Genomic DNA, 21,593 nt, shown 5'->3' on the forward strand with positions numbered 1-21,593 from the left:
CCGCCATATGCCTGGGCAAAGAGGAACCTGGCGCCGGAAAGATAGCGTTGGTGCCAGGCGAGCCTCGTCAGGGAGATCGTTCCATAATCTGGGGGCCACCACCGAAAAGGCCCTGTCCCTCATTGCCACACTCCAAGCCATTCTGGGCGTTGGGGTGGTTAAGTGTTTGATTGTTTGTTCCCCCAGTCCAGACCAAGCCTCTGTTTTCCCTCCTAGGTTCTGCATGAGCTGTACTCGTTTAGATGAGGTCAGGCAGAAGGAAATCCCCAAAGTCTTGGAGCCCCAGGAGGAGTCGGAAGCGAAGATGTTCTATGGCATGGCGACAAAAAACGGAGTGCAGTACCGGGTGGGAGATGGCGTTTTCCTCCCACCGGATGCCTTCCCGTTCAGGTTGGTCCTTGAACTGGCATTGGGTGGGACAAGAGAAGGGATCGTTTGGGGTAGCGCCGTCAGTAAGGCAGGAATTACAAAATAGATCATTGATACATGTTGGGCTGAGTGCCATTAAAACAATAGTTCAGAAGGAGGGCGATTTCCTGTTGTGGTTCATTTAGGGCTCCCTTTTTTAACCCATAGCCGGCTATCCACCAGAAAACAGCTGGAGTTTTTCTAGGACTCCAATGTGAATAGAGATGATGATGATAATATATTTATTTGTTACCCTCCTTTCCCTATTGGATCGAGGCAGGGTACAACACAAATGCAAACACCATAAAATACGTAGAACTAATTCATAGAATCATAGGATGGTAGAGTTGGAAGGGGCCTATAAGGCCATCAAGTCCAACCCCCCGCTCAATGCAAGAATCCACCCTACAGCATCCCTGACAGATGGTTGTTCAGCTGCCTCTTGAATGCCTCTAGTGTGGGAGAGCCCACAACCTCCCCAGGTAACTGATTCCATTGTAGTACTGCTCTAACAGTCAGGAAGTTTTTCCTGATGTCCAGCCAGAATCTGGCTTCTTGTAACTTGAGCCCATTATTCCATGTCCTGCACTCTGGGTTGATCGAGAAGAGTTCCTGGCCCTCCAGTAATGTAAACTAATACATTATTAAACGCAGCACATTATTAAAAAGGCATCTTAAAATTCAACTGGGTAGGCCTGCCGGAAGAGATCAGTCTTTATGGCTTTCTTAAATTCCGGAAGACTGTTAAGGAGGATAAGAGCCTAATGACCTGGTTAACAGATTTGGGGGTATGAGATAGGGCAAGTTTGGATAGGATTTGGGCAGAACTAAAGCTCAGGAATGGGGAGACCTATTTTGGTGCATAACTTACTTTGCCAAGTTGTATGTGAAAGATGGAGGAGAGGGGGTTAAAGTTCTTAAGGGAGGAAAACCTTGGGGTACAGTTGTGAGAGTATGAAACTTTGTGTAATTACACTGTGAATCTTCGGGACGCATTCTGTAGTGTGTTAGCAGGGCAATTCACTTAAACTGCTAGATTAATGAACTAAAGCAGTGGTTCCCAATTTGCTAAGTACTGCAGACCCCTTGTTTTTCAAATGCCAAGCCATGGACCCCCTACTTTTGAAAACTTTGTTATCTCTATGGTAGTTACCTGTGCAAAGCAATTTTTTGGAGAAAATAAGAGGTAGCCCCTAATAAGCAAAGGATTTTAAGTATACTAAAAAACAGACCATAAAATTTGTGGTATTTGTGATATTACCACGCAAAAATGACAATGATTTAGTTAGGAATATAAAGACGAATTTAATTTTACTAACGTCTAGTTTACAATTGAACAAATTGTGACCTGTCTAGCAGCTACTAAACCTAAATGTGATGGGAGAAATCATGCCTCTTTTTGTCCCGAAAATCCCTTCTACATCCGGTTCAATATTTCCTACTTTTAATCTCAAATCTGGATCAACATCAAGCCGATTTCTATGCTTGTTCTTCATATAACAAAATGTCGAAAATGTTTGTTCACAAAGATATGTGGAACAAAAGGGAACTAGATGTTTCAAAGCTTTTCCCCCTAACTTCTTACAATCAGGAAAAACCTTCACCCAGAATTGGTCCAGTCTATATTCTTTGAAAAATGATTTCAATGAACCATCACAAGTCACGTCAACAAGTGCATCTTGCTCTTCCGCAGATAGAGTTGTTAGTTGTACGTCACCACATTCAAAAGGATTCCTTCTCCATGAGTTTTCAAGATTAGGTGCAGGGAAGTAATCTCTGAAGCTAGCCACTAAATCACGCAGGTGCTTTCGCGCATGACGTCACCGTCGAAGCAAACGGAGCGCGGGAGACGGCGTATTTTCTTTTATTAAAATGCGGACCTTGCAGAGCTAATATGTGAATGGTGCCACGAACCCCCTGGGTGGGTTACGTGGACCCTCTGGGGTCTGTGGACCACCAACTGGGAACCACTGAACTAAAGCATTAGTTCATTGATACGGTCAATTTTAATGGCTAAGGACAATTTTAATGGCTAGTGAAACTGAGTTGAGGGTGCAGAATTTGTGGTGGGGAAACTGTTGGTTAAGGAGTGTTAAAAGACCATTTTAAAAGATGCATTAGAGATGGCCTTGCCGTCTAACGATGAGTGGTAAGTTTTGATTGTTTAACTTTACACGTAATGTCATGCAATGAGATTATACAATCTTGTGCATATCTTAGTAATATGCAGACACATTCACATTTTAATCAAGGCAAGTGAATGATTAAAAGGCAATAAATCTTGGATCAGTCGACGACCCCAGCACAGCCTTGCAAGTAAGTTGACACAAGTGACTGGGCCAGAAACATTCTTCACGCCCTTTCCACAATTATTTTCTTGCACATCAGCAGCCTGAAAGAAGGCAGAGGAGGACAAACTCCCTTCAAGTTCACAGAACCATCAGCTTGGGATGTCATTTGCCCCCTGTTGTTGTTAATTTTTCTCTCTCGTTCTTCCTTCTCCCCAGCCTGAGACTAGCCAGTCCTGTCAAGCGTCAGAAAAAGGAAGCCGTGAATGAGGAGCTGTACCCCGAGCACTACCGCAAGTACTCTGAATACATCAAAGGGAGCAACCAGGATGCACCTGAACCGTACCGCATTGGCCGGATCAAGGCAATCTACTGCAACATCCGCAGCAGCGGCAGGCCCAATGAGGCAGAAATCAAGCTGCGTGTGTACAAACTGTACAGGTAAGAACATCAGAAGAGTCCCATCGAGTTCTGCGTTCTGTTCACACAGAGGCCGACTACCTGCCTATGGGAGACTCACAAGCATGTCATGAGTGCAACACCACCTGCCTACCCGTGTTCACCAGCAACTGGCATACTGGTCAGCAGCAGAGGGCATAGTTTTGCTGCTGAAATGGAAAAAAAGAAATCCTATTGGTGAATTAGGTTGGTCTTTCCACATCCTAAGTAGTCAACAGCGCCCTAATCCAGCAAGGGGGGAGATCCATACAGAGATAGGCTACCGTATGTATATCCCTAGACCCAGAACTGGCTACAAATTGCTAGTAGCCAAGACTACCCATGCAAAGCCCTTTCATTAAAAAAAAAAAGAGAGAGAGATGACAATTTATTTATTTATTTATTTATTTATTACATTTTTATACCGCCAATAGCCGAAGCTCTCTGGGCAGTTCACAAAAATTAAAACCATAATAAAACAACCAACAGGTTAAAATCCTGGCAACTCGCTGTTCAGGAGAAGACCCTGGCCAGAAAAGACATGACACTAACTGTGTATTTGCATTTTTTAAAATGTGCACATTAAAAGGTAAATAGCAGGGGCTGAGGTGGGGAGCAGGTGACAGTTATCAGGATTGCAGCAGGCAGGGGAGAGGATTTTAACCCTTTTTTTTTATTCTGATAAAAACTACTCCTTTGAAATCACTTGGCTTTGGGAAGAAACACCCCGTTGGCATCATGTGCAGCTTGGCCTTCTGTCTCCACTTTCTTCTTTCCCACCACCTAGCTGAGCACTGGTGTTTTAGCTTCGAATATCGGGTGTTCGTGCACATTTGCTGGATGAGAGCGCTCTATGTGCGTTGTCTTTCCAGGCCGGAGAACACCCACAAATCCGTGAAAGCCAGCTACCATGCAGACATCAACTTGCTATACTGGAGCGACGAAGAAGCCACGGTGGAGTTCAGAGATGTGCAGGGCCGCTGCATGGTGGTGTATGGGGAGGATTTGACGGAAAACATCCAGGAGTACTCTGCCAGTGGCTCTGATCGTTTCTACTTCCTAGAGGTAACCTTTCCCACTGGGCTTGTGCAACATTGCGCTGATACATTGGCTACAAGTTGGTGTGTAAAGCAGTGTCAAGTGCCCAGCCTCTGGTCTCTTTTGTAGTCAAACAGGGAAGTCGGAGTGCTAGTCCATTACTTTTATTATGCAAGCTACAGCCAGATCAGCAGTGCCCCAGTTTACATTTGGAATCCACAAAGAGGGGCAAAGTTCTACGTCTCTGGTCAGCTTTGCATATAATACACGAGCACAGAGATTACAGGTAGCTCCCTTTGGTTAGTGCAGTATGTTAGGTGGTTGCAACGAGCTAGGTTTCTACTTCCTAGAGGTGACCTTTCCACCCTGCATCATGGGGATTGTGCATTGATACATTTACTAGATGGTGTGTAGGCGGTCGCTTCTAAAGCCATGACTAGTCCAAGGCATTTGGCTGCCTGAGGTGGAAAATGAAAATCTGCCCACGTGCACACAACTTAACATGAAGCCCAATCCACCGTGGCTTCTCCTGTGCAAGCCCCATTGAAGTGGAGCTACACAGGAGCATGGTCTTAAGAATATAGGAAGCCGCCAGACCCTTGGTCCATCTAGCCTAGTATTGTTGTCACTGACTGGCAGCAGTGAATCTCCCAAGGGCTTCAGGCAGGATTCTTTCCTGGCCCTACTTGGATCCATCCTGCGTGCAAAGCTGATGTTCCTACCGCTGAGCTGCAGCCGCTCAGTGGGTTTTGCATAGGGTAAATTCCTGATGGATTTTGCGCCTCGGTTTGGATTTGTCTGCCTCCCTTAATGGCGCCCAGAATCCACTGTCTGAGGCCTAAAGCGTCGGCCTTTCCGTGGTGTCCGTGCCTCCCATCAATGCTCTCAGAAGTTGAAGGAACATTAAAAAACGTGTACTTGTGTATTTGGGGCTGGACTAGCTTGAGAGGCAGAAGATTGTAAGCCTATGCGGCAGGGTCTTGCTATTTACTGTTTTACTCTGTACAGCACCATGTACACTGATGGTGCTATATAAATAAATAAATAAATAAATAAATAAATAATAATAATAATGTTTTGTGTGTGCATTTTGTCCTTATGTGCATATATACTGTTGTTGTTTAAATGGATAGTATTGTTTTATGCTGTTGTTTTTATATTTTTGATGGTTTTAAATTTTGTATATTTCTTTTTAATGTTCACTGTTCTTAACTTTTGTAAACCGCCCAGAGAGCTTCGGCTGTGGGGCGGTATATAAATTAAATAAACAAATATGTATGCCTGTTTTTTCCCCGCAGGCATATAATGCAAAAACAAAAAGCTTTGAAGATCCCCCTTATCACGCCCGTAGCTCTGGAAATAAAGGAAAGGGGAAAGGAAAAGGGAAAGGTGGGTGATTAATTGTTGGGTAACTACTTCCATCTCTCCAGTGTTTGAGAGAGAGGAAGCAAAGGTTTGTAAGTGTCACTCTTCCGGGGGGGCGGGGGGGCGGAATCTGCACCAGTTTGATTAATATCTAAGACTGGATGCGAACAACACAACAGCAGAGTCCTCAGGTTGTAGAGTGGACGGTCGCACTTCAGACTGCAGGGGTGGAATCACTTTTTTTGTAGTGCTTTTCTACCTGAAAATCTCCCTGCATGTAGAAAGCTAGCAGACCAGGAAATGGCCTTCGCTAGCACTTTCCCCTTTGCTGCACTCGCTTTTCATTTGCAAGGAGTTAAGCAAGCAGGGAACATTTTTAAAAATGTCATTGCCCCCCCTCCGGACCACCACCACCTGCAGCCGAAAGTGGTGGAACCCACTCTACCATCTTGTTCTGCTGTGAAGCCTAAGTCTGATCCAGGGGAAAGAATATTTGTGTTGGGAGGTGGGGAAATGTGGCATCCAGCACCCCACAGAAAACTAGTTGTGGGCTTTACAAGGTCCCTTGTAAAACTCTGCATATGTTGCACTGTACCGCTTTTTAATTAGCTCTAAAAGTAGCTCCAAACCTGGCATGCTTATGGATCGGAATGGTAGCTCTGTCACAGCCCTGTAAAGACACAAATGCAGACACCCGTTCTTCCCTGCTGCAGGTAAAAGCAAAGGAAAGTCTTCCGGAGCATCTGAGCCCAGCGAGCTTGAAGCCGCTGAGATGAAACCACCAAAGCTGCGCAGCTTAGACGTCTTCTCTGGCTGCGGAGGCTTGTCAGAGGGGTTCCACCAAGCAGGCAAGGCAATTCGGAAAAACATTTTGAGCGGGTGGGAAGTTCAGGATTTAGCAGCTCTTTTTTATATCTGCGCTAACCAAGCTGATGGAGCCGGTAGCCGTTTCAGCTCTGTGCTGGGGTGTCGAACCTCGTTCACCCCAAGGGCCGGGTTCCATTTCTGAGATGCTCTGAGGGGCCGCACTCCAGTGGTGGGGCGGGGCCAAAGGGGAAATGTACTAAAGCTACCAGCCTGTTTTAGCTCAGAGCTCTTGTTTTCAGTAATGCAGCATCAGGAGAGACATTTCAACCTTTTGGAAAGGAGGGGGGTGGGGAAACTACGCAGAATTCAGGAAACCACGGAACTGATTGGTGATCGAGGGAAAGTGAGTGGGCCAGGAAAAGGGGGGCTGGGGCAGCTTCTCAGGTCCAGATTGGGAGGACTTGGCCCAATTTATGAGATGAGAGGATTTTTCTCTCTTTTGTTCCAGCAGGCCTTTGGCGAATAATCTGGACCTCTGTCTATACCGAGGATTTTTTAAATTGTCATGTATTTCAAATGTTTTAATACTGGAACATACTTAATTTTTTAAAAAACTTTGGTATATTTCTATTCATAGGTTTTAAATTTTGTAAAGCTGCCTTGAGGCCCAGCATTGGGCAAAAGGCAGGATACAAATAAATATAATAAATAAATTCGTAATATTTTTTTTTCCTTAATCCCATTTGGTTTTAGAAATGAGTAAAATCTTAGTGTAAAGTGATTTCTCTCCTCCTCCTCCTCCTCCCCCCCCTTTTTCTCTTTTTTTGGTGCCTTTTCCCAACATCAGAGGTCACAGAGACTCTGTGGGCCATCGAAATGTGGGAACCGGCTGCGCAGGCCTTCCGCCTCAACAACCCCGGCACCACCGTGTTCACAGAGGACTGCAACGTCCTGCTGAAGCTGGTGATGTCTGGCGAGAAGACCAACTCCTTGGGCCAGAAGCTGCCTCAGAAGGGCGACGTGGAGATGCTGTGCGGTGGGCCGCCTTGCCAAGGCTTCAGCGGGATGAACCGCTTCAATTCCCGCACCTATTCGAAGTTCAAGAATTCCCTGGTGGTCTCCTTCCTCAGGTGACTGCAGTTAATTCCCCAGACGTGGTTGAGTCTCTAAACTGGCTTTCCCCAATCTGGGGTCTTTAGATTAGGATTATTTATTACATTTATTTATTTATTTATTTATTTAAGCATTTTTATGCCGCCCTTCAGCCCAAAAAGGCTCTCACGGTGGCTTACAAAAGTATTCCTTGACAGTCCCAGCCCGCAGGCTTACTATCTAAAAGACATGACACAAAAGGAAAGGGGATTGGGAGGAAGGAGGAGGAGGAAAGCAAATTCAGGCACTACAATCTTAATTGCAAAGTTCAGCAGTTACAGTTGACAGCAGGAGGGAGGGGGCTCTCAGCTGGAGCTGGACCAAGGCACGGTGGAGAGGTGCCTGGCTGCTGCTTCCTCCCTCACTGGTGGCCTCTGCAGAGACAGTTGACAGCAGGAGGGAGGGGGCTCTCAGCTGGAGCTGGACCCAGGCACGATGGAGAGGTGCCTGGCTGCTACTTCCTCCCTCACTGGTGGCCTCTGCAGAGACAGTTGACAGCAGGAGGGAGGGGGCTCTCAGCTGGAGCTGGACCCAGGCACGATGGAGAGGTGTCTGGCTGCTGCTGCTTCCCTCACTGGTGGCCTCTGCAGAGACAGTTGGCAGCAGGAGGGAGGGGGCTCTCAGCTGGAGCTGGACCCAGGCACGATGGAGAGGTGCCTAGCTGCTGCTTCCTCCCTCACTGGTGGCCTCTGCAGAGACAGTTGGCAGCAGGAGGGAGGGGGGCTCTCAGCTGGAGCTGGACCCAGGCACGATGGAGAGGTGCCTGGCTGCTGCTTCCTCCCTCACTGGTGGCCTCTGCAGAGACAGTTGGTAGCAGGAGGGAGGGGGCTCTCAGCTGGAGCTGGACCCAGGCACGGTGGAGAGGTGCCTGGCTGCTGCTTCCTCCCTCACTGGTGGCCTCTGCAGAGACAGTTGGTAGCAGGAGGGAGGGGGCTCTGAGCTGGAGCTGGACCCAGGCATGGTGGAGAGGTGCCTGGCTGCTGCTTCCTCCCTCACTGGTGGCCTCTGCAGAGACAGTTGGTAGCAGGAGGGAGGGGGCTCTGAACTGGAGCTGGACCCAGGCACGGTGGAGAGGTGCCTGGCTGCTGCTTCCTCCCTCACTGGTGGTCTCTGCAGAGACAGTTGGTAGCAGGAGGGAGGGGGCTCTCAGCTGGAGCTGGACCCAGGCACGGTGGAGAGGTGCCTGGCTGCTGCTTCCTCCCCCACTGGTGGCCTCTGCAGTGACATTTCTATGCTGCCCCATAGCTGAGCCTCTTGAGGATGTTCACAAAGCTTAAAAACTTTTTTAAAAGTATACAAAGTTTTAAAAAAACATTTACATAAAGCACACAAACAAACAATATGCATGAAGATAATATATATTTTAAAACAACTGAACTATCTGCCATAACCGTAAAATAAATCCAGGACCAATTAAAAACTCATAAGAACATAAGTGCCCTGCTGGATCAGGCCAAGGGTCCATCTAGTCCAGCACTCTGTCCACACAGTGGCCAACCAGCCATCGGCCAGGGACCAACAAGCAGGACATGATGCAACAGCACCCTCCCACCCATGTTCCCCAGCAACTGGTGCACACAGGCTTACTGCCTCGAATACTGGAGATGGCACACAACCTTCAGGGCTAGTAGCCACTGATAGCCTTCGCCTTCCAGGAATTTATCCAACCCCCTTTTGAAGCCATCCAAATGGGTGGCCATCACTACATCTTGTGGTAGTGAGTTCCATAATTTAACTATGTGCTGTGTGAAGAAGCCCTTCCTTTTATTTGTCCTGGATCTCCCACCAATCAGCTTCATGGGATGTCCCCGGGTTCTAGTATTTTGAGAGAGGGAGAAAAATGTCTCCCTGTCCACATTCTCCACACCATGCATAATTTTTTACACCTCTATCGTGTCTCCCCTTAGCCTCCTTTTTTCCAAGTTGAACAATCCCAGTTGATGTAACCTTCCCTTGTAGGGGAGATGCTCCAGCCCCCCTTTCCTGCACTTTTTCCAGCTCCATAATATCCTTTTTTAGGTGTGGTGACCAGAACTGTACACAGTACTCTAAGTGTGGTCGCACCATAGATTTGTATAAGGGCAGTACGATACTGGCCGTTGTATTCTCAATTCCTTTTCTTATAATGCCTAATATGGAATCTGCCTTCTTTACAGCGGCCGCACATGGGGTGGACATTTTCATTAGGCTGTCCACCAAAATCCCAAGATCTCTTTCTTGTTCTGTCACCACCAGCTCAGATCCCATTAGGTTATACTTGAAGTTGGGGTGGTTTTTTTTGCTCCAACATGCATCACCTTACACTTGCTAACATTGAACCGCTTCTGCCATTTGGATGCCCGCTCTCCCAGCTTGGAGAGATCCCTTTGGAGCTCTTCCCAATCCCTTCATGTTTTAACAACCTTAAATAATTTGGTGTCGTCGGCAAACTTGGCAACTTCACTGCTCACTCCGCCCAGAGAGCTTCGGTTATTGGGCGGTGCCACGACACAGGCTCTGAACACCAGACCTCATGGCTGCCACCACTTATTATGGGGTGATACAGGCTCTGAACACCAGACCCGGCCGAGGCTACTCCCTGCTCAAGCTAAGCACCACCGCTTGATACGCCTGAGGCAAGGGATAAAGCCCACCTTCCTCCAAACTATGTGGAGAAAAGGGTTTAAAATGGAGAATGGATTTTAATATATATAATAATGCGCTGTGAGTTATATCTGCTTAGGTGAATGATTGTCAGAGTGGGTGTTAAATGTGTAAACTTAAGATGATAAATGCCAAACAGACACGTGGGCTTTTTGTGGTAGTTTAAAAACAAAACAATCAAAATTTATTTTTAAAAGTTCATAAGCTTTGTTTCAAATAACATTTAAAAACCTTTTTGAAACCTTTCATACAATCCGGTCACTCATTCACATTCGCGCTTTCCTTTCTCTCACACAATCACTCTTGAACTTTCTTTATTATCAGTATTGATTAATATGCTTCCACTACATGCACACCACACTCTAAAGACACCACTCACTACACTGACTCTCAAATTTCCCAGAACTTAAGTACCATAAATACAGAAAGCACTGCAGACTCTAAGAGTACCTAACAAGTCTCCCTGAAAAGGTTCCCCTGAAAAAGCACCTCTCAATCCCCTCAGTCATTCCCTTATATATCACTCCTCTCCCCTCCCAAGACATTCTAACTCCACCCACTCAGGCCAACATTCTAAAAACCACAGACTTACACACTGCAGACATACATTTGGAATTGACTTGTGGGGTGTAACGCCACAGGCGGTATAAAAATTTAATTAATAAATAATTCCAGATCATTTATGAATAAGTTGAAAAGGATTGGTCTCAATACCGATCCCTGTGGGACCCCACTATTTACTTCCCTCAATCAGGAGAATTGACCATTTTTTCCTACTCACTGTTTTCTTTTCTCTAACCTGATCCATAAGAGGACCCCTCCTCTTATTCCATGACTGCTAAGTTTGTTCAGGAGTCTTTAGTGGGGAACTTTATCGAAAGCCTTTTGGAAGTCCAAGTAAACAATGTCCACCAGATCACACCTGTCCACATATTACTTAACACTCTCAAAGAATTCTAGTAGATTAGTGAGACAGTACTTGCCTTCACAGAAGCCGTGTTGATTTTTCAGCAGGACCTGCCCTTCTATATACTTACTAATTTTGTCTTTAATAATGCTTTCAACCAATTTATCTGGAACAGATGTCAAGCTAGCCGGCCTGTAATTTTCTGGATCCTTTTTTGAAAATTGGTGTTACATTAGCCATCTTCCAGTCCTCTGCTACAGAGGCTGAACTTAGGGACATGTTGCATATTTTTGTGAGGAGGTCCGCAATTTCATATTTCATCATATGCTGCCAAATGTCTTAGAAAAGACATAGGTCTTAACCTGGCACCGAAAAGATGACAATGTTGGCACCAGGTGGGCCTTATCAGGGAGATCATGCCACACTTGGTTCAGCTCGAAGATGTTCAAGGTGCTTGGAGAGGTTCATGCAGCCACTTCTGTACTGAATCCCTGCCACTCTTGGCTGATAATAATAATAATTTAAAAAAGCAGCAAGGAGGGAACCGCCCACTGGTCTAGGGAGGGGATTAATGCTTCTTTGTGAGAGGGAAGGAGTGGTCTCTAGGCCAGCTTTCCTCCCATCATGATGGGAGTCGTAGTCCAACGCATTTGGAAAGGCACCTGGCTGGGGAAGATTATTCTAAGAGTCCCTCAGAAAATCTGTCCGCTGTTAAGTGGTTGGGGAGGGGGGAGAGAGAGAGCGCAGCTGACCCACCCTCGACCCTCCTCGTTCTCCTTCTCCAGCTACTGCGACTACTACAGGCCGAGGTACTTCCTACTTGAGAATGTGAGGAACTTCGTCTCATTCAAGCGCTCCATGGTGTTAAAGCTCACCCTGCGGTGCCTTGTCCGGATGGGATACCAGTGCACTTTCGGGGTGCTGCAGGTATGGCGGTCAGGGTGCGGGGGACGTGGTGAGCGAGTGTGTTGTGTCACAGGCCCCTCGTGAGGGGAAAGGCGCCTCTAGATTTGGAATTGATCCAGAGTGTCACAAGAACTGAGGGTTACGAGGTTCTCTTGCTGAGCGCCTCCTCTTTCTTTTCCACCCTGCGGTATAGTGACCGTTGGGTAGCAGTGCTGGCTGGGGAATGTTGGGAGTTCTAGGACTTCTTCCCCCCCCCCCCCCATCTAAACATGCATAGGATTGTGCCTTTAGTTGCAGGAAGCGGCTCTTACGGCCCACTTGGGCCTTTCTTTCCTAAATGGCACAATCGCCTGCTTTACCAGGTCTTGTATACGGCGTTCAGAATAGCTTTATTTATCTCCCTTCATCTTTTGGTATAAATTCGGTTCTAGGTGGTAAGCTAACACAAAGGGTTGAACTTAACAAATTGTATTCATTAAGGTAAGAAAATACAATAAGTTCAAAACAAGAATTACACTTTAAAACAACAACAACAACTCCCAAAGCTCTCACAGTTGTTCCTCAAGGCGAGGAAGGGGAGATCAGACAGAGGTCTACAAAATCATGCCCAGAGTGGAGAAAGTGGATAGAATACTGGAACACAAGGGTCATACAGTGAAACTGAGTGTTGGGAGATTCAGGACAGATGAAAGGAAGTGCTTCTTCACACAGTTGCACAATGGAAATCGCTGTCACAAGAGGTACTGATGGCCACCAACTCGGATGGCTTTAAGAGGGGTTTAAAGACATTCTCGGAGGAATAAGGCTGTTAGTGGCTGCTAGTCCTAATGGCTATTATTACCTCCCGTTACAGGTGGTTTGCTGGGGATCAAGAGCAGGAGGGTGCTACTGTGTTCACGTCCGGCTTGTGGGCTTTTGGGGCGTCTGGCTGGCCACTGTGCCAACAGAATGCTGGCCTGGGTAGGCTTTTGATCTGACCCAGCGCAGCTCTTCTGGTGTTCTTAACACGTGTGTTTTCCATCTTCTCCCTCCTCCTAGGCTGGCCAGTATGGTGTGGCCCAAACACGCAGGAGAGCCATTGTGCTGGCTGCAGCTCCTGGAGAGAAACTCCCCATGTTTCCTGAGCCTCTGCACGTCTTTGCTCCCCGGGTCTGCCAGCTCAGTGTGGTGGTGGATGATAAGAAGTTCGTTAGCAATATCACAAGGTAATAGCTACCTCCCGAATTTTAGCTGCCGCTGATTTCGTGGTGGGGTGGGCGGGTTGAAGGCAAGTCAGGGATGACCCTGAGCCCCAGTTTATAACATGGGCCGCCCGTTCTACCAGCCGTTGTCTGAAATAAGGCTACAGTCCTAAACTTCCTTCTGCATTGACATGCATCAGAACACGCTGGGCACCCATTATTTTGGTCTCTTGCCTAAACTGCACGGTTTCGCTTTGCTCCTTTGTATCGGTCAAGTTTTTCATCACACTTGTGACGCATGCTTTGAGCTGAGCCACACGTTACAAGTAAACCCTTGTATCTGAGTCCTACTCCACTTGTGTTTTGAGCCCTGTGGATGGAGAGAAAGGAGAATCCCTCCCACCAGGGTCCAGTACAAGTGTGGAGAGGGCAGGGTGAGCGCTCACAGCAGGGCACCCTTACCTACTTCTCGCCCTTCCCCACACTGAGCAGGAAGTGTTACACTGGCTGCCATAACACTAAATTTCTGGAAGCAGAAGTTCCTTATTCTGCTTTTCCCGTGCTGGGAATGTCACTGTTCCCAGATTAACGCAACCATCCTGTGGTGCGTGAGATACGCTGGATCTCTCCCATGGCAGAAAGAGAGGTCCACCTTTGTAAGACGAAATCGTATTCTACACACACACACACACACACACACGTGCCCCACGGCCACCACGGCAACTTCCAAGGCTGGTGCTTCTCTGTAGGAGACGGGGGGAAGGAAGTGTGGCAGGGGGCACGAGTTCTCCCAGTCCTCAGACACACACACTCCAAAACCAGCTGGAGCTATATAGATTAATTCCCTCCCATTGAAACCAATAGGAGGAGGGCTTGTTGTTTGCTTGTTTTAAATGCCTGGGGTGAGGAGGACCCTAAAAGGTCATTCTTCCCTCCTTTCGACCCTCCTGGCATAAGCATGATAGGCTTTGGAGCCTCCAACATCAGAGTTCCTCCCTGCCCAGGGAAAGTTCTGTAAGGTGTTTTATTACGTGGTGGAAGGAGGGTTCAACCTTGGGACAGACGGCTTCTCAGCTCAAGGGTTCGGGCTGTTCCTCATGTCTGAACCTGCCTGAGGAGAAAGGGAAAGTCCCAGGCAGGAGCCAGCCCATAAGCTCGCTGCTTTTACTGTGCTCTAGGACCTACTCAGGCCCCTTCCGAACCATCACCGTCCGAGACACCATGTCTGACCTTCCCGAGATCAGGAACGGGGCATCAGCACTTGAAATCTCCTACAACGGGGAGCCGCAGTCCTGGTTCCAGAGGCAGATCCGAGGCTCCCAGTATCAGCCCATCCTCAGGGATCATATCTGCAAGGTGAAGAAGCACTTTCTGTCTTTTCCCATGTTATCGCACAAGGGGGTGAGTTTTATTATTGAAACGCGCCAAAGCTTCCGAAGAACCAGGCTAGCTGAGAGAGCTGATTTTCTAAAGTAAAATCCAGTGGCTTCCGTATCAACCCAAGAGAAAAGAACAGTTTCTAGTTGTTACGGCACTGGAGAAAAATATAGGCACAGATCTGCTTTCAAATCTTGGGGAAAAGTCAAGGTGGGGGTGGCAAAAGTAAGGAGTGTCTAGGTAGGGCTTAACAAAAATTGAATCTTTGAGCACTTGGCTCAGTGAACAGTCCCTCTATGACTCCAGAATCGGCCTCGCTAAATACTGTGTGTGACACCTTTCCTACCCTAATAGTCAACAAAAATTGGAGGGAAAAGCCTTCAAACTGAAGGAGCATGAGGCTGCTTCCAGAACTACCGCCAGACCTCTCATGTCATCTGCCCCACTTCACGCCCACAGACACACACACACACACACACTCCGCTTGGGCTGTTCAACTGCCCCCATGAAGCGGTTTTTGCCACTTTGGACAGCCCCAACTCACAAGAGCAGTACTTGGTGGCCTAAGCAAATATTCTTGGTGGTGGTGGTGGTGGTGGTGGTGGTGGGTAGGGCCTTCAGATTTGTTCTGCCTGGGTTGGGTGGTCCTGGTAAGAGCTGAGGTGCTGAGGATAACCCTGGGCTTTGTCTCACTAGGATATGAGTGCGCTGGTAGCCGCTCGGATGAGACACATTCCCCTGGCCCCGGGCTCAGACTGGCGTGACCTGCCCAACTTTGAAGTGCGCCTCTCGGACGGCATCACCACTCGCAAGCTGCGCTACACGCACCACGACAAGAAGAACGGACGGAGCAGCGCGGGAGCCCTGCGGGGCGTCTGCTCCTGCGCCGAAGGTACACGATGTGGGTTTGCCGGGGAGGGGGCCGTTGTGGCAAAGTCCCCCAAAGGATACCCAAACATGTCTGTCCCAGTCCCATCGAACCTAATGATGCTGGTGCTTTCAGGGACTCTGTGTCTGGACTGCTGCCTCAGATGTTATACCTGCTCATTAAATTTCTAAATGTCTGTCCCAAGTGGTTCTCAAGGTGGCTAATGGCAGGAACACAATAACAATAGAGCCGGTGTGGTGTAGTGGTTAGAGTGTTGGACTGGGATTTGGGAGATCTGGGTTCTAGTCCCCACTCGGCCATGAAGCTCACTGGGTGACTTTGGGCCAGCCACTGACTCTGAGCCTAACCTACCTCACAGGGTTGTTGTGAGGATAAAATGGAGAGGAGGAGGATCATGTATGGGCTCCTGAGAGGAAAAAAGGGGGGGATATAAATGTAACAAATGAAACAAATAAATAATAAAATGCAAAGTTAAAAAAATCTATAAATGGGCAGGGAAAACAGTAATAAAAGCAACAAATTTTTTAAAAAATCTGAAACACCTGCCTTTTAACCAACTAACTCAGGCGTGCATAACCACGCCCCCCATCCCACGGCCTTAGATACAGACCCAGGGGTGCCCAAACCTGTATTGATGCTGAATTCCCCTCCCAATTTCCTCCCCACCAAAATTTTCTGCTGTTTTTCTTCCATTTTTCTCTCTCAGTGCTTCTATCATCGCTGCTTCTCCCACTCCCAGCAATCCTGCCACCTTGAGCACCTTTTTCTTGGAGGAAAGCCAGGCTACAAATCATAGAATCATAGAATAGCAGAGTTGGAAGGGGGCTACAAGGCCACAGAGTCCAACCCCCTGCTCAATGCAGGAATCCACCCTAAAGCATCCCTGACCGATGCTTGTCCAGCTGCCTCTTGAAGGCCTCTAGTGTGGGAGAGCCCACAACCTCCCTAGGTAACTGATTCCATTGTCGCAGTGCTCTAACAGTCAGGAAGTTTTTCCTGAGGTCCAGCTGGAATCTGGCTTCCTTTAACTTGAGCCCGTTATTCTGTGTCCTGCACTCTGGGAGGATCGAGAAGAGATATAATCAAATTAATATAATAAGTTCTTCGTTCCTTACGTCGTTTGCCAATTCTGAGGGAGTTTTCAATGCTTTTTATTAAAAAGAAGAAGAAAAGAAATGAAACCAAGATGGTATTTTGGATTAGAGGACAAGTAGGGATTTGTCTGGGATGGAGCTTATCGCTGCCCCTTCAGTTTTGTAGGGAGACCTGTTTCCCCGTCCTGGTGCCCCTCTCCTTGCTCAGAGCAGGTTATCTGAACTCCATTCTCCCTGCTAGGCAAACAGTGTGACCCTGCAGACCGGCAATTCAACACCCTGATCCCTTGGTGCCTGCCCCATACGGGCAACCGGCACAACCACTGGGCTGGCTTGTATGGACGGTTAGAGTGGGATGGATTCTTCAGCACAACAGTCACCAACCCCGAGCCCATGGGGAAACAGGTAAGGGAGAATGAATGGCCCCTGTGTATCATCAGCTTCTGCCAAACAGTGATACACCTTGTACGATCAACTATATTGCCTGCTAATTTGTTTTCTGAGGCCAAGAGCAGGGCTTTCCCAGTGATGGCCCCTCCAGCCTTATGGAACTCCTTGCCTAAGGGAACCAGCTCTGGCCAGCTCTGGGAATATGGAGGAAACCAAAAAAAGGAGTTTGTCTTCCTTTTTCAGTTAGTCGCACTCCCATCTCCAACGCCTTTCACATTGTTTAGTTACTCTGGATTATAAAACATTTCCTCAGTTTTTTTATACGGTATGAACTGCTTTGGATTTCTTCCTTTTCTTTTTTGAAAGAAGACTGTTAAGTTGCGCGATGGAGCAGAAGGTATAATGTCTCTGGGGTGGATCAGCAGCCATTCTGGCTTGAGGGAGGAACTCGTTCCTAGCCCAAACCGTGGTGACTGTTTGGCTCCCTGACTCTCGGGTGGAATAGACTTGCTCATCGGTGACTCTTGTCCCCCTCCGTTGTAGGGCCGTGTGCTTCATCCCGAACAGCACCGGGTGGTGAGCGTGCGGGAGTGCGCGCGGTCCCAGGGTTTCCCAGATACCTACAGACTGTTTGGAAATGTACTCGACAAGCACCGACAGGTAGGTTGCTGCAGATCCTCCTTGCGGGGGACATGGGTGTACCCCCAACATTCTGGGGAAGCTTCTTTCATGCTTTAGGCTGCCGTCCGATATATCCACATACTTGGGAGTAAGCGCCATTGAATTCTCTGAGTAGACATGGCTAGGATGGAGCTGTAAGAGACGGAACACAGCCTTACTGTGTAACTCCTGCTCAAGGGCCCTTAACGTAGCCTTCAAAAGAAGCGACGATGCTCAGCAAAGGCAACCTTCCCCTGTAGCCCTGGCCTCCGATTTTGAGAGTGTTTTGCTGCTAGCTTTTATTTTACCTAGTTGCTTGAAATCTAGTGCTGGCTGAGAATAGTACGACTGTCTTCCCTCCATCGCTACTTCTTTAGAAAAGAGGATTCAAGATCGTTAAGCTTACGTTCGCTCGAACCAAGTTATATAATGTTCTGCAACATCTAAGCCTTGCAGGTACACTCTGCGAAGTAGATACTTCACCTGGGTTGTTGAGTAAATTGAGAAGGACTCCAGATGATGGAAGTAGCTCTTTAGCAGAATGCTACAAGCTGATTCCCCCGTCAGGGGAAGGCACGTGGCTGGCAGGCGCAGTAGATTGCAATCTGTCATAGCTACTAAATTTGAGCCCGGACAAAAATTTATTAATTTATTATTTATTTATTTATTACATTTTTATACCGCCCAATAGCCAAAGCTCTCTGGGTGGTTCACAAAAATTAAAACCATGAGGAACATAATAAAACAACCAACAATCTAAAAACCCAAATACAAAATGCAATATAAATATACAAATATAACAATGGCTTTCCACTATGGGAATTGTGTCCAACATTAGTCTAACTGAAGTCCCATTCTTGTCGGGGGGTCTACTTTAAGTAGGACTAATTTTGGATACAAACCCGAGGTTCCAATTCTGACCTAATGCAGGAAAACCATAGCAGTGGAAAATCAGTGGCAAGGGCCGTGGTACGTGGCAGCTTTTGAACACGTGGCCACAAGAACCAGGGGACACTTGCTGAAATGCACTACGTTTTGAACTCTGAAACAACAGGCTGCTAAATCATTGATAAGACTTGTGTTTGCAGATTTGTCAGGGCTATGATGTAATGGACTAAAAATACGAAGTAGGGAAGTTTCTTGCCCTCTTTGGGTCTGGCTTCATCCATAGCGCAGATTGAGGCAGCATCCGCTTTCGGCAGCCCTGCCACAGTGTGACACATCCTGGTCCCCCCTGGGTCGCCTCAACTTCACCTGAGACACCCACAAGCACCCGACAGGACTGTCCACGCCACTAGCCCCCAGGACCACTTTAACCCCCCCTGTGGGTTTAGGCCTACTGCTGCTGCTCCTGTCTCGCCTCTTCTTCAGGCCCCACAGCTCCACAGCCCAGCAACCTGCCCCTCAGTTTCCCATTCCGCTGCCACCATTTGTTATTTTCTCCTCAGACACCTCCACAGACCACACCGGTTGGTTGTAAATGTAATTGGAATTTATTAACTCAAGTAAATGCGTGTAAAAGCTTAATGGCTTCCTCAGTTCAAAATGCATATCAAAGAATCGTAGAATAGCAGAGTTGGAAGGGACCTACAAGGCCATCAAGTCCAACCCCCTGCTCAATGCAGGTTACAAGGTTCAAAGCGTACTGGTTTCAGTCACTTCTTTATTACTAGGTTCCACTATATAGTCTTAAAATCTTCTACTTCTCTCTACCTCACAGAATTCTAACCTACACACTGTATCTCTCACTCTCTTCACAGACCATCTTCTAACCTCAAACTCTCATATTCTTATGACTCATCTCACACTGACACTTCTACACAGACTCTTCTCACACTACACAGACCCTCCTGTCACTCACTTCACTATATATAGATTCATTTCTCTAGCTCCTCCCACTCTTACTCAGCCAATCTACACTCCCCCTCAACCATCCAATCAACACGCAAGCATTCACACACACACCCCTCTACTAATTGTAAGTACCTAGAGACCTGCTTATTTCCTGAATCTTATACATAATATAAAAAATAACTTTGTATGTATATTTACATTTATTACACATAAGGCAGCTGAACATCACTCAGTAATGCTTAGCAGTGTGTAGTTTAATGCATTTCAAGCTTGCCAGTCGTGCATGCCAACTATTCCCTGTGGGTCTGGGTGTTTTCGCAGGTGGGTAACGCAGTGCCTCCCCCTCTGGCAAAAGCCATCGGTCTAGAGATCAAAGTGTGTGTGTTGGCCAAAATGAAAGAGGATGCTACAGGTACGTTATGGGGTGTCAGCAATTGTATTTTAAAGAGGACGTTTGAGTTCTGCATTACAGCCACTCTAGCAAATAGTTCATATCTCACGCTTACCGTGTGAAGCAAGGAGCACGATGGCATGTCTCCCTTGTGCATTGTAGCCATACCTGCTTGGCCTGTTTGTGTTGGGATTGTAATTTCTTTGAGCAGGCCAGTAATTGCCGCATTACCTTCATGGGCCGGGCCAATTGCTACACCATTGCATAACCTGCCCATCCTGGGAGTAATGGAAAGGGTCGGTCATCCCCTGTCCTTCCTCCTCCCTTTCCCCTGCCCCTCTCTGCCCTATAGCAAGAGCATTGAACCTCTTTCAGCCTAAGGGCCAAATTCCATTTTGGAGACGCTCTCGGGGGTGGCACTCCAGTGATGGGAGGGGCTAAAGGCAAAGGGGCAGCGTGTTTTTTGCTTAAAACTCCTACTTCCACTAACAGCCTTAGGAGAGGCATTTCAGCTTTTTATAATTGGGGGTGGGGACCATGCCAAAGCCAGGAAACCCCCAAACAATTGGTTGCAAAAAAAGGATGTTGTCAGGGGACCCCAGGTGAATCCGAGGAACTGCACCCCTTCCTAATAGTGAGTCCTATGGATAGCGCTGCCAGCTGCCCCTTCTCCAAGCAGCCTCCTGCGTGCCCAGGGACTCACACACCAGCCACCATCTGCAACTCCTTTAGGGCTCTAAAAGGCACATGGAATTCCAGAGTAGGGAGTGCCCCACTACGCTGTCTCTGATGAATGTATGAGAGGGTGGGTTTTTTCCCCCAAACTGGAAGGTGATTATGGGTTGCCCTTGTTTCCCCAGAAATCCATGTGCTTTTTGGACATCCCACCCCACTCCACCCCACCACTCCCGCCCACCCCACACACATTTGTGTTAGAGACTAACATGTCCACCTTTTTGTACTTATATCACTGGTATATTTTGTTCCTCTGCAGATACCATCAAACGGGAAAAGATGGATACTTCCAATTAATTTGTAAATTGCCCATCTCCTGCTGCACCTCGGTTCCAGCACCTGAACACCCAAACATGCACTGATAATTTTTTAATTCTCTTCTTTTTTTTATTTCTGGTTTACTTTCTTACTTCTGGACACCCTAAAAATTGTTGGAGGTTTTTGTTTGTTTGGCGGCGGGGCGGGGGGGATTATTTTGTGTTCTCTCACTTTCTTTGTGTTCTCCATCTGCAAGCCTGTATTTGTGAGCAGTGTTTGTCTAATGGCTGACATTCTGAGGCTGTTTCGATGTTCCAAATAACCATTCTCAAGTGATCAACTGTGCAGTGGCTGCCACTTCATGCGTGTGTGTGTGTGTGTGTGTGTGTGTGTGTGTGTGTGTGTGTGTGTTTTGCTGGGAGGAGGTTAAGGATGTTTTTGTTATGCATTGTATTGAAAATTAATCAACCACTTTGTACAAGTGGAAATTAATACTTTATGTAGTTTTTATATGTTGTAATATTTCTTCAAATAAATCTCTCCTATAAATTACGTAAAGGGCCATTCCTGACTTTCTTCAGACGATCCATGCCCCCACTCCCATTTTCTCTGGTTTGGATAATAAATGCTAGTTCCCACATTCATGCCAACCCCTTGACTACTCAATTACTTAGTAGCCTGCTTTGTTGGCAGTGGTGGTGACCCAAAATGAAACTGAGCAGAACCTGCTGGTAGTAGCAGAATTGGCTTTTAAATGGTATCATTGAGAGCATCAAAACAGTGAAAAGTTTGCTTTGTCAATCTGGGTTCCC

The 21,593-nt window shown here is 47.3% G+C and overlaps 1 protein-coding gene across 2 annotated transcripts in view; it reads left to right on the plus strand.

The window, feature by feature from the left end:
* The window catches only part of DNMT1 (DNA methyltransferase 1), a 73,685-nt gene extending 52,352 nt beyond the window's left edge, over positions 1–21,333 (plus strand). For both annotated transcript variants that reach the window (XM_063119561.1, XM_063119562.1), the window contains exons 21-34: positions 217–390; positions 2,916–3,137; positions 4,007–4,199; positions 5,471–5,561; positions 6,251–6,385; positions 7,192–7,474; positions 11,832–11,973; positions 12,991–13,157; positions 14,312–14,489; positions 15,207–15,402; positions 16,735–16,898; positions 17,427–17,543; positions 19,719–19,809; positions 20,783–21,333. In XM_063119561.1, the coding sequence (XP_062975631.1) occupies positions 217–390; positions 2,916–3,137; positions 4,007–4,199; positions 5,471–5,561; positions 6,251–6,385; positions 7,192–7,474; positions 11,832–11,973; positions 12,991–13,157; positions 14,312–14,489; positions 15,207–15,402; positions 16,735–16,898; positions 17,427–17,543; positions 19,719–19,809; positions 20,783–20,820 (2,191 nt within the window). In that variant the 3' untranslated portion in view covers positions 20,821–21,333. The remainder of the gene's footprint in view (positions 1–216; positions 391–2,915; positions 3,138–4,006; positions 4,200–5,470; positions 5,562–6,250; positions 6,386–7,191; positions 7,475–11,831; positions 11,974–12,990; positions 13,158–14,311; positions 14,490–15,206; positions 15,403–16,734; positions 16,899–17,426; positions 17,544–19,718; positions 19,810–20,782) is intronic.
* The last annotated feature ends 260 nt before the right edge of the window (positions 21,334–21,593 follow it).

The sequence above is a fragment of the Elgaria multicarinata genome, chromosome 3 (genome assembly GCF_023053635.1).
Source record: "Elgaria multicarinata webbii isolate HBS135686 ecotype San Diego chromosome 3, rElgMul1.1.pri, whole genome shotgun sequence".
Lineage (NCBI taxonomy): Eukaryota > Metazoa > Chordata > Lepidosauria > Squamata > Anguidae > Elgaria > Elgaria multicarinata.